Source organism: Ornithodoros turicata, chromosome 9 (assembly GCF_037126465.1).
Source record: "Ornithodoros turicata isolate Travis chromosome 9, ASM3712646v1, whole genome shotgun sequence".
NCBI lineage: Eukaryota > Metazoa > Arthropoda > Arachnida > Ixodida > Argasidae > Ornithodoros > Ornithodoros turicata.
The window spans coordinates 11678854-11691940 of record NC_088209.1 but is presented as its reverse complement, the minus strand read 5'-3'; the positions used below and the strand labels follow the sequence as shown (position 1 = coordinate 11691940).

The 13087-nt window shown below is 45.3% G+C and overlaps 1 protein-coding gene across 2 annotated transcripts in view; it reads left to right on the top strand.

Moving 5' to 3' along the window:
- Nucleotides 1–12301, top strand: part of LOC135368104 (uncharacterized) — a 54855-nt gene extending 42554 nt beyond the window's left edge. Inside the window, exons 9-11 of one of the 2 annotated variants that reach the window (XM_064601184.1) lie at nucleotides 3392–3508; nucleotides 6919–6954; nucleotides 12082–12301. In XM_064601184.1, coding sequence (XP_064457254.1) covers nucleotides 3392–3508; nucleotides 6919–6954; nucleotides 12082–12207 — 279 coding nt within the window. In that variant the 3' untranslated portion in view covers nucleotides 12208–12301. The remainder of the gene's footprint in view (nucleotides 1–3391; nucleotides 3509–6918; nucleotides 6955–12081) is intronic. The other variant, XM_064601183.1, reaches the window with a different exon arrangement.
- Nucleotides 12302–13087: the final 786 nt, after the last annotated feature.

The window sequence follows — 13087 nt, the reverse complement described above, 5'->3', positions numbered from 1 at the left end:
GGCAACAAGATCACAATGAAAGGTCTAGAAAGCTATATGTTATCGCAGATTGAACCCAGTGCATGGAGTATCCGTTGAAATCATTCAATTTGTATTTGTACCACTGTATTTTTTGTATTTTCTCTTTCTAGTATTTTTGTAGTTTATACATGATCACTGCTGATTTGGTTGAATTTGGTTATGATAAACAAACCGAAACACTAATTAATGGGCGTAGGCATAGAAATGCACATCGTATTATTAAACTAATTTGAGACCTTGTCTGTGTTGTCGTTTTTTGTCCCCTAGTCTCGGGTTTTTAAGCTATGGATAATTTACTTCTCCTATATATGTCCTCCGGCTGGCGGCCGCAGGATGTACGCAAATGACTATCACTGGAAGATCCCATGATGACACTCTCCGGATCTCCTCCGGACATCCCATCACGGACGAGGACGCGATGACACTTTGAGGACGTCCTGATGATCGCGAGTGTTCTTGGGGATGGAGCCCACTCATGTTTTGGAAGCACAGAATGTATGCTGCCTTGAGCACCACAAAATAATGTCGTATAGTAGTGCGCCACTAAAAATGACGTGAAGGCACAACTTAGGAGTATCCTACCATGTCACAATAGCCAGGTGGAAGCAGCCTTACTTCGTAATCTGTATTGTTACGTGCTCTGAATTATACATTTTTTTGAATGTATTCTCTTACCCTTTCCTGTGAGAAAGTTCAGCTGCACAAGCGCAAGTAATTCTGGTGAGTTTCACCGTGTTGTGTTCTTGCCGTGCAATAGATACTTCTGTTGCAATATTACCGTGTGTACATGCATTTATTATTTATTGAGCTGCAGTTGGCACCGCTGCTGCTTTCTGTTCTGTGCCGCATATTCGTGTGGCCCCAATATATACTGTCACCAGACAAACATGGGAAAGGCGCCATCTGTTAAGATATCGCCTGTGAGAGAAAGTACCGGAGCTTAGCTCTAGATTATTGACGCATGATTTCACGACGTTGTTATTGTTGAGGTAGAAAATGCAAATTAGGTAAAACCAGAGTTCGAGGTAACTTGTTACTGTAACTAAGTTCCTTTTTCGGTAACTTGTAACTTAACTCGGTACTTTAGCGTCGTGGTAACTTTCAGAGGAACTCGTTGCTTTTTCAGATAACTTTGCAAAAGTAACTAAAGCTAAGTTCCAAGTTACTTTTAACTCGCTTTTCACTCGCGTCCACATATTTTCTTGCTTTCTCTCCGGTTCCTTCATGGCATTTTTTGCCATTAAACGTGATATTCAATCAATGTGTGACAGCATTTTATTCACGAAGTAAGAACCGCAGCCACTGAAATGAAGCTCGACCATTGTCCGCCCACAGGGAGTAAGGTGCAAAGCGTTAGATAGACCTCTACCAGAGAAACGTCATCATGACATTGGTAGACAGATTGAAACCAAAACAGATCGGAAGGAGAGAGCTGGGTTCCATGAACGGGCACTTGTTCACTGCCTCCCATCGAAAGAAAAGCAGGACCGAGGGTCGCGTCCCTTTAAGGCATCATATCGCAATCCCCTCAAGACCGTGGCTTTCGGGCAAGACCTTGTTCAACTCTAGCTTCGAGCGTATACTTCAATTCTAACAAATTTGTGGCGCTGTCGAACACTATGACGTCATTTGTTTACAAACGGGGAGAGGTCTATTGTTGGATATAAACGAAAACGATCTGAGCGTGTTGCACTCCTCTGCAGGCAACTCAAGGTCTGCTCACGCACGCTGCACCTGCGTAATGCTATGTGGTGTCCGAAGTAACTTGAAAGTAGCTCGTTCTTTTTTTAAGTAACTCAGTAACTGCGAATTACATTTCAGGCTGAAGAACTTCGTTATTAACTTAGTTTATTACAGACCTTGACTGAATTAACTTAGATACCTTGTCTGTGTAGCCGTTTTTTTTGCCCCCTAGTCTCGGGTTTTTAAGTTATGGGGGTAACCTATAGTTACATTTTTCACACGATAACTTAAGTTATAACGCGTCTTTTTTGACGGGTAACTTCTCAATCTATGGGTAAACCCACTGACAAGAGTGCTCTTTCCTGTTACTACAATGCAGACACAATCGTTCAGTTTGGTCGCCATGTGATGTGGCCATGTGACCTTAAAAAGTCAATGGAACGCGACACTCAATTGAGACGAAGAAAGATCCCTGGAACGCCCTAGCTTGAACTATGTTTTGCAACGTGATGGGCTTCAGCGTGCGTAATCGTTGATGCAATGCTCATTTGAAGGCTTACCACGAATGAACGCGCTTTGAGGGAGCGCAAGCGATAAGCCGCACTTCGGCAGCCACCTCGTGAGCCGAGATTGGTGCAACCGGCGGTTGGGGCTCATTATCATATGGCATTACTGATAAGTCAAATATTCATCCCTTGTTTGCACAGCTCCGGTCAACCTTAGTCATAACACTGGCAAAAATTCGGTCTCATTTCCCAGCGCGATAACAGCCATCCTTTGGGCACTGGGGGAATGTTATGTTAACAAAACCCTAGCGTTAAACTAACAGAATAATTTTGTTCCATTAATATTTCCTCATGGTTCCAAGGGTTGCTGCAGTGGCGCTACGGAACGAGACCTCGTTTTTCCCACGGTTATTTTTAAGGTTGACCAGAGCTGTACTACAAAAGAAAGCCTTACGAATAATGCTGGAATTGCCACCTTTTGAACCAGGGGCATTTCTTTTTTCTCTGTTATGTATTAAGGACACACACACACTTGTAACATATAAATGTCATGTTTCGAATACCCTCATTCTATTGCCTAGTGTTCATTGCTCGAATGCTCTGTTCCGTCCCCCTCTCCATGCACCTTGCCTTCGCCTAGAAAGCATCATGGGGTCCAAGCCATTAACGTCACATGACTATCGAGGTGATCAGCCGTAACATGTTGCGCTATTCCTTGCTTGGTAATTCTTCTCCGCTGGTACCAAAAGCACTATATGAGTTGGAGCGGTATCCCGTGCAGATAGATATTCAAGAAAATAGAGTATGGAGAAGAGCCTTTATATCATTATCTAGCGAGTCTTGCCCTACATGTTTACGTATGATCCTTCCTTCCGGCTGTGCCGTGCAGTCTTGTTGCTGGCAAATATTTTAGCTACTCAATTTAGAATTTAAAATCATTTGGGGATACAGCTTGCAAACCGGTACTGCAAACATTCATTGTGATTGACGAGAGAAACGAATGAACGACAGGAAGAAATTACATTGTCGCTAAATCGTCAGAAATGCAGTAGTGCCATAAAATAGTAACAATACGTCTATAAGAAGTCATTTGCTCATTTTCGGGTATCATTGAAGGACTCACCAATAATGTGTGACAGCCACTTTGGAATGATAACGCTTTTGTGCACGTATTTTTACAGGCTCTCACATACGTGGGAGAAAAACACATGTGCGACTACAATTGCCTAGAGGAAAAGGGACTTGCAGTGGGAGGTTCACCCATAGGAACGGTGAAGAAAGCGACGTCGGAGTATTGGGTAAGCGTCTCAACACAGGGTCATTCGATGCCTAGCGCCCTGATGCCAAGAGCAGCTGTCGAAGCGCCAGCGACTGTATCGATAGAGGAGTGTCAGTAGAAGGCGATTACGACCATCGGGAGCGATACTTGCCCGTCTTGGAATTCCCGTGCCGCCTTTAACGGTAGTGCGCTTGGTTTATTGACTGTCGCCAGACGTTAAGACGTGATGGTGGTGGTGGCGGTGCTCGTGAAAGCGCTCGCCGCGGTCGGCCTCCAACATGTGAGCAACGTCACGGCTGACGGCATGGGGGACGTTAGACGGGTAGAAATCCAGCGAACCGGTAGGGAACTATGAAGGAAGTTGCCTCAAAGCGAGAGCCGCCGATATTTCGAACAGAGAGGTGGTGATAGGGCTTGCCGTTGTCGGCCTCACGTATGTGGGCAACGTCACGACTGACGCCCTGGGGGAATGTGCATCCTGGGCCGACTTCTAAGGGAACTGTGCCGACATATGTCTGAAAGCGTCTGAGGAAAACCCAGGAAAAATCCCAGACAGCACAGCCGGCACCGGGATTCGAACCCGGGTACCTCCCAGTCTCGACAGGCTCGACAGAGAGTGTTAAGACGTCTGGGAACGAGACGTCGCGCTCTCATCCAATAGTGTAGCGGGAGGAGAATCACGTGGAATGCCCTTTGTTTTGGAAGCAGAAGACGACGCGTTGACGATGGAGAAGTCTCGCGAGTAGTATACGTAGGGGCAGGACGACGACATTGCCGCCAGGGCTGCGCTACCGTCGCGTCTGGGTCGACTTCAGTGGCGAATTTTCTCTGGCGCGCGTTGGGCGGCGTGTGGGCGGATGGTTCTTCGTGCGAAAAAATGGAACCCGAGAAAGGGACAGAGGAGGGACAACAGGACACGTCCCTCCCGGGTTCCATTCTTTCACTATGTACAAGCTGCCCTGCACCCTTGCCCTTTTTACCATTACGGTTGTCCGTGCGCTCATTAGCGGGCGGAGGGCTGCCCGTGCGCTTATCGTTGCGCACTGTTCAGGATGGGCCGGCTTCTTTCGTCATTTTTCAGCCTGGGCCGACTTCGCTCGCACTTTTTTCAACTACAACAGGTGTACGCTGGGCGGTTTACATGCAGGTATAGACACGCAAGGGATAGCCATACACAAAAGTACAAGTGGAAATATATTTATTAAAGTCAATAGTGCCAGGGATTATGTTGTGACTCTGTGTGAGGGAGGAAAACCCAGCCAAAAAATCTGAAGCAGGAGGAACACAATACGATACACGTAATAAAAATTATACTTAACTCATTACAAGTATGATGTAATAGCATTGAAGAGACATCACACAGAAAGAATGAAACACAATATTTTTTTATTAACGGTAATCATAGACATAAGTTTTCAATGAATCAGAATTAAAATGGAATAGCCCATTTAATCAAAGATCTTAATCAATACGATTACATTCAAAATTACAAGTTTTATTATAAAAAGTCTAACAGTCCTATAGATGAGCAAGCGGGTTGTAGCGGGGTAGTTGGTTGAACTAGCTACCTGAGTGAAAATGCAGCAAGAGACGCGGACAGGTGGGTTAAAACATATACGACAGGAGACCTGCAGTAATCAGATTCTGCGGGTCTATCCTGTCGTATATGTCTCCGTCTGCGGGTCTCCTCTTGCTGCATTTTCACTCAACTATACGTGAGCACCATCATTGCAATAGTGGAGTTTTAATTTCAACTACAACTTCTGATAGATGCAAGTAATTTCAAGCACAATAGGGAAGCTAAGTTGGATATTCCACCATGACATAAATTTAAGTAATCAGATTCTTATGAAGTGATCGATGGGCGGCACGTTGCCGGAGGGCTGTGCGTTCGCGCATTTTACAACCAGGGTCGACTCTTTGGTGATTTTTCAGACTGGATCGACTTCGTTCGCGATTTTCTTTCCGGCGGCGTGCGGGCAGTTTACATGCAAGTAGGGACACACGCGCTGGCAACCCAACCAAGCGACGACACAATCGTACCTGGGCCGACTTCATTCGCAATTTTTCAGCCTGGCCCGACCTCATTCGCAATTTTTTTTTCGCTGACGCGCGGGCAGTTTACATGCAAGTAGGGACATGCGCGCTGCCAACCTCGCCAAGCGATGGTACCGTCACAACCTGGATCGACTTCATTCACAATTTTTCCGCCTGGGCCGACTTCATTCGTAATTTCTTCTGCTACAACAGCTGAGCGGTGGGCGGTTTACATGCAAGTATAGGCCGGAATTTTGAATCATTTACGTGACACAGATCAAAGAAATCTTGAATCTTACGCACTCCAGCATTTTTGCTATGTACGGTTAAAGTAGCCTCATTTTCGTCAGAGTCGCGTTTTTGTATATTTTTCTCCTAGTATTTTGTTTAACCTCTCAACGAGACTCCTTTCGCTTCTAGTACCCATTCTTATCTTAACGTTAGATATAGCTGTGTCTCTTCACTTCGAATGGTGTAGCGCAAAGAAAATCCGAAACTTTGCTTCTCGAAGAATTTTTCGGATGGCCTTCAGGCTACATCTGGCGAGTAACTAGAATATTTTGTGACGCTCACATAGAGAGACGAACACTCCTTCATTACCGTGGCACCAAAACAGTTGCGGTATCTCTATGATTTTCACTTTGCCGTGCGTAGACTGCAGGGGTGGTCAGAGGCTAACCCCTCTGACAATGCAATTTTGCAAAAACAATGCAAAAAGAATGCAAAAACTTTAAACGGACACCTATAGGGACCACTATTCTGCGATGGCAGAAAAAACCTTTGTTGTGGTGGTTTTCTCCAAGTAATAAATTCGTACGAGTCCTTATAGCAAAATAGCCGACGGTAGAGCGTCGCCTCTAGGACGCTTGGTGTGGAATGACCCCACTATAAACTGAGTGTAAAATTTAGGAGCAAATAAAGATTATGACGCGCAAATGTGCTACCGATTTATAAGGATAAGGATATTTATAAGGATATTCTCTACTAGACAACGAGACTAATACTTGTACGGGTAGTAGTAATCAGCGATTAATGCAAAATACGTAACTTCTTCTTCGAACACATGGACCGGTAGACTGCTTGTTCTTATTGTTGAGTGAGAACTTTCTGGCGCACAGGTCACATGTAATATCAAATCGCATTTAGATGGTGGAAGTGGTCTTCGTGCACACTCGCAATAAAGAGTCGTTCGGTGTGGACACTGAACGTGCTTTCCATGAGGTAACCACAGACAGACAGAAGAAACAGAGATCCACAATAAATAGATGAGAATTCTCTCTGTGGAAATGGGATGGGAATTTTGTGTGCGCACCTCTGTCTTTCGGTTACTCTCCGGCATGTTTAGCCAGTTAGCCGTCATTTTGAGATTTATGACGTGTTTTTTCCACGCAGACCCGATCTCTACTTTGCCCTTCAGACGAGGATGAGGTAAGAACGTGCATGCATTTCTATTTTTTTATCTGATTACGGCAGAACAAAAGAGATGCCTCAACGCATGTGTCTCGTACACGTGCCGTATATATGCGTACACGTATATATGCAGTGTTAGACACAAGAGTTCCGTAGCAACCTCTGCGGCCCAGTTCCAACGGATCTTCTCATTGATGTACTACTCCATGAAAGAAGCCGAGTGTTTGTTTCAGAGGACACACTATTTCCCGTAAACGGAGGGTTGCAAGCGGTAGTAATGCTGGTGGACTGCGCGATATGCTGATGAGCGTGAGCTGCATCACAACTGTCGTCGTCGTCGCTACAGATGGCTCCCTCCTCTAGACAGACGAAGTATGAATCAGGAAGTCAAGCGTATGCGGACGGGACTAGGTAGCGAGACCAGTGCACACGACGTTCGCTGCCATGTGCCCTGTTCGCTTCCCAGGGTCGGGGAGGGTTGAGGCTCGGGTAGGAGGCGCATGGGACAATGGTGCTATTGGGGGTTGCACTGTAGAAGCAGGATTGTCAGCATTGTAGGCAGGACTCAGCTTGTCAATGGAAATGACCGGCAGTGGTGCACTAATGGACTGACTTGCGGAGAGAAGTCTTCAGCTTGCCATGGAACCGTTCAGCTAACGCGATGGGCGAAGGATAGTCAGCTGTCGCGCAGATCCGTGGCGTGCCGAGTAGATTCATCAGGTAGGAAAAGTGTCGGGGTTCGAACTGGCGTCTGCGATTCGTTGTAATGATAAACGGTATGCCGAAACGTGCAATCCATCCGGCGACGAGAACTTGGGCAACGGTGAACGCAATGATGCCTGCTATACGGATCACTTCTGGATTGCGTATAAAACCTGTTCACACACGTGAGGAGGTAGGTGGACTCGTTCCATGGTGGTAACAGATCAATGAGGTCAATATGAACGTGGTCAAAACGACGTGACGGAATGTCGGACACAGGGGTGGTGGTATTGCGGTGAACCTTGCTTCTCTGGCAGTGTACGCACGACGAGGCTCAGGTACGAATGTCGGTCATGAGAGAACTGATGTTCTGAGGCTGGAACCACATAGAAGGGACAATCACATAGAAGGCCTCAAGTTGCCTAAGAAATTAACGATGAAAGATGAAAGTCACTGAAAAGGTTAGCCAGCTGTAGGACTCGAACCCACATCTTCTGGATTACCGGTCCAGGGCTCTACCAATTGAGCTAAGCTAACACTCCTTCTCAGCTACTTCCAGAGTGCGTCATCTGAAGGGACAAACCAGTCACTCTCTCTCACTCATCCTCCTTTCACTCTTACATTTTTGCACACTCATACACACATTCATACGATGATATGATACGATAAGATGTGGGTTCGAGTCCTACAGCTGGCTAACCTTTTCAGTGACTTTCATCTTTCAACGAATGTCGGTGTTAATCTTGGCCCGGACAAATCTTGTGGCGATGAGCTGCTGACTAGCCCGAACGTCAAGGTGGGATTATCTGTGGAAAGTGTCGCAAACTTGACGAGGGAAGCTAAAAGGGACGTACACTAGAGTCACTAAATAAGCTAAGCGTAGCTTATTTAGTGACTCTAACGTACACTATCGCGAAAGAAACATTTCGACAAAAATGACTGACGCCGTATCGATCATGCTGTGTTTTATTCCTAGTACCCGTAAACACTCCCGCTGTAAGCGTAAAGGGCGGAGATTTATGAGTAAATGGCAAGGGAAACATGATTTACTGTTATATTCCTCCGCATAAGATTTCGTCTTGACTGATGAACTGAGGCTCTGCGTCGGAGTACAAGTCCTTTACGTCTATTCGTTGTTTTTCAATTGTTATGCGGGCCCTGCCTCCTGAGAACACATGCATAGTTCCGTGTGCAAGGCGTCTTTTCTTGCGCTTGGTTAACGGTGGTTCAGGCTCCTGGCGTCTCATGATCTCACATCATGCACCGTCTGGCAATGTAAGTCGTCACATTTTGGACTGTGTGTCTTGAGTTTCCTTGAATTTCAGACTTCATTTGTGTCACAGGTATGGCAGAAGCAACTCGGATCGAACGAGACAACGTCGCACGATGTAGTTGACCGAGCACGAGGACGCTGCCTAAACAGTTGTGACTCTCCCAGCTATCTCCATGCTGCTAATTCATATGCATACGCCCATCGCCCCCCGTGCTGGTGCCTTATGTGTGATGGTCATCTATGATCAGATACTTTTGTTATAGGTGAGACTCTTTTCGCTTTCGTTTTCATTTTCGTTTCTCCGATGTGCGTTTGTCGCCGTTAAGTCATGTGTGTTAATGATTCCGCAATCCGTTCTTGTAATAGCAGTTCGTATGATTATTGCTGATAATAGCGCAGCACGGTGTGTTGACAGGAAGCAAATGGGTTTTCTGACTTGTAAAAAGCGGCCCTGATGTTGTATAAGGTGGTGGTGGTTGTGATGCAAAACACGTGTGGAATGCCACTTAGAGAGCTAAATGATTTATGCATTTAACAATATTCAACTAAACGTTATGTTAAAGGATAATTGTGTTTCCAGTACGGAAAGTGGTTTTTTAAGTCCGCGTTATGCTTATGACTATTTCGTGTAAGGGGCCTCTGCGGAGATGGACTCAGGTCTGACAAAGAGCACCTTATCAGCATGATTTATTTCGGCGTTACCGTATTTTCGAGATCTGCTTTCCCATTTAAGCACTAGAAACACTAGCAGTTTCGCTGTGTTTACTGTTGCAGAGACACCTGCAGCCATCTGACAATACCACGGAGCACATGAATGACATGATGAAATGATTTACGCATCTAACAATATCCAGATGAATGCTATTTAAAGGACGAGAAAGATTCCAGAATGGTATGTAGTTTTACAGTCCATGTTACGTTTGTGACTACTTCATGTAGAAATTTCCTGGAGATGACTCAGGACTGGCGAAGAACACCTTATCGGCATCCCTTACGGTCCTAGCATATTTCCGAGATTAGCTTTCTCATTGAAATACTTCAAGCAGTATCGTATCTTTGGAATCTACTGTTGAACACACATGCGTGGCCGTTTGACAATACCAGCAAGCACATTATTTTGCGCCTTTCATAAGAAACTTCTGTCTCCAGCATCCCCAGGAACAGGACTGGCTCTTCGTAGCCATGCTGCACTGCACAGTACCCCGCATGCACGCTCAGCTGCATTAAGTCGTGCTCCTGAAGTTTCTACTATGCGACACCCTGCTGAAAGAAGTTCAGAAGACTACTCTGTCACGCATACTGTACAGCCAGCACAACTCACCTGTAAAAGTGTTTTGTTAAGTTGTAACTACTTATACTACATACGATGCGCTGCTCGATAAATGGTACATCTGAATACACTGAACACTTCAGCTGTTATAAATAATTAGCTTATTACCTGTCTGCTATAGATTTTATTTTGTGGATATGTCTCCTATTCTGCGTCCCTATAGATGCCTTGATGATCCTGTGATACAACGCTCATTAAATGTTTTTACACTATGAATGTGAACAAATTCAATTACTAGCTCATATAGGTGGTCCACAATTTATATTTCGTTGCGTGTGAATTTTTGTGAAGATACACTAATGTCATTTCATACTAGTCTAAAGTTTTGTAGGTATTGTGATTTGTTGGTTTATGGCTAGTATGCTTTGTTTTTTTGTTTTTTTCTCCTGCACCTTATACTTCATTACTTGCATGCCATAGGCGCAGTATCCTACAACCAAATGTACCTATTATTGTGGGCTCTTTCCTCTAATAAAGTGGGATTATTTTATGAATATTTATTGTATTGCGGTTTAGATATGTGCTACTAGCGCTGCTAGAAAAACTTCCATATATCCAGATGTTCTGGTTTAAATGAGATAGCGGCGTACGCAGGCTATGGTGAGAGGGTGAACACGGTTCAAGTGACGCACTCGTGCTTCTTATTGTTCTGTTGACCGTCGCAAGAACTCTTGTATATTACTTGCTTTGCGTATGTACGTGCGTTTTACATCTGTTATTCACGTTATGGACGTGTTTGTCTGTGTCATACGATTTTGCAGTGCAGTATTCCTAGCTATCGTGGCGTACCTGACTGTTAACTGCCACAACTTTTAGATCAGCAACAAGCCATGACTTAAGAGTTTCATGCTACAGAAGTAAAACTGTTTTCTGCCATTGCCGCCCCCTTCTCATGTTAGCATTCCCGGCAGTCCCTTGTCCAAAAGACGCTTAAGACGACAGTCAAGAAGCCTTTTTGTCACTCACAACGCCCTTCGTTTTTACTCTTACTGTGAGGCATATGGAAGGCAGAAAAAGCGTTAATATAAGGGTAAGGTTACGACGGATGGAAAAACAATCAACCGTTAGCTCTTAAAATGAGAGCCCAAGAGTTGTTCGATTTTTTACCTTTAATATCCGTCACGGTATCTATCCGTACAGCGCTGACGTATTGGATAAGGGTAAAAAAACGCATCTTTGTTTTTGCTGTTATTAATATTATCCGATTTTTTTACGAGAGTGTACGGTCGATCAGAACCTGTGGAGACATCGCAGAGAAGCTTCACTTCTGTATAGGGTACGGAATGGTCTTTCTAGCACAAGAAAGATGACGACCGCGATTGCGCTAGCTCATCGTTTTGTTGATGTTCTGCCATGGCGGCGAACCGGATCAAAAGAAGGGCAGGGACTTGTAACGCCCTGATGTGAGCTCGCGACAGTGCGCCCGTGACGACATTTTCTTTGCCGTGGATGTGGCGGATGATCGTTGTGAAATCTTGACCTGAATTGGAGTTGACGAAGTCCGCGATGTATGTCCCCGGCGCTGTTACTTGCAAGCGCGAAGGTCAGAGGCTTGTGATCAGTCAGCACGAAAAACGCGTAAATCCGTGCGCCACCAGAAGCTCGTACAGTAAGCAGGCAATGTGTTACCTGCGTTAATGTGGGACTACTTTGTCCGCTCACAACCTGTAGGAAAGCAAGAGGCACATCGAGGTATAAACAGCAAAGGTGCCAGAACTGTAGCATTCGTTGTGCCCGCTCATTCGATGTTCTGTCATATGCCAGGGTAGGGTTTTGCGCGCTCTCATTATCATTTCAGTTTGATGCATTCTCATTGATATTGCTCTTATGTTTCCCACAGATCTGCAACCCATATGGGTCTCATCATCATCGTACATACAAGGATTTCAAAAAGGCAATCATCAATGCGTGGGAATTGGACGACTACGAAGTTCCAGAAACAGATGTGACATTCTGCATGCAATAGGGAACACTGTTTTCAGGAGTCAGAATAAAGGTTTGCACATTGCGTTCATAACAGAAATTGTTGAAGTATGATGTATGTTTCAAAAAAAGAAAAAAAGGAATCGCACAATCGCGCAGACAGAAGTATTTTGGGAGGGGTTCTGGGGGATCATACGCCCTTTCTAAAATGCACACCCAAACCTACGAGGGCTGAACCCACAAAACGCCCCTTGTCGCAGCGCAACTAGACGCGCACTTTGCTACGTCTACGGAACAGAGTCAACACGCGACATACGGAAAGGCCAATGAGTGCCAGCGCCAGGGGCTGAGCACACATTGGGTTTTCCGTGAGTTACATATTGACTTTGTCCCTTAAACGCGCGGGGGCTCCAGGTGTTGTATTTGACTCTAGGCGTTGTTCGCCTTGGCTCGTTTGCCTATGTTTCGTCTGTGTATACGCCAGTCTGTATTCGTCGGACTTGGAGGTTAATACGCATTTTCACCAATGACAATTAACACTTGAAGTGGCATTAGACTTCCCTAAATTTGGTGTTACTCGTGAACCTTGTCTTACTAACGGCTCTATGCAGAGACTGAAACTAAAACAAATATCGGTTCGGGTGCGGCTACGGTTCAGCGACAGAATTCTGAAAATAGTTTCGGTTACGGTTACGGGATTCAGCGCTTTAATATTTGCGGTCGCCAGTAACCAAACAGTTGAACCGGTACTTTTTTTCGGTTTTCTCTATGGTATATCTGCAGGCTGCGTGGATGTCGCAAAGTGAGCTACAAAATGCAACGGGTAAAAATTAACGGGCAACAAAGAGATGGATATCCCTGGGGGCGAGGTCTGGATTGTAAGGGGGATGTGGCAACAATTCCCAGCCAAGTTCATATAAGGT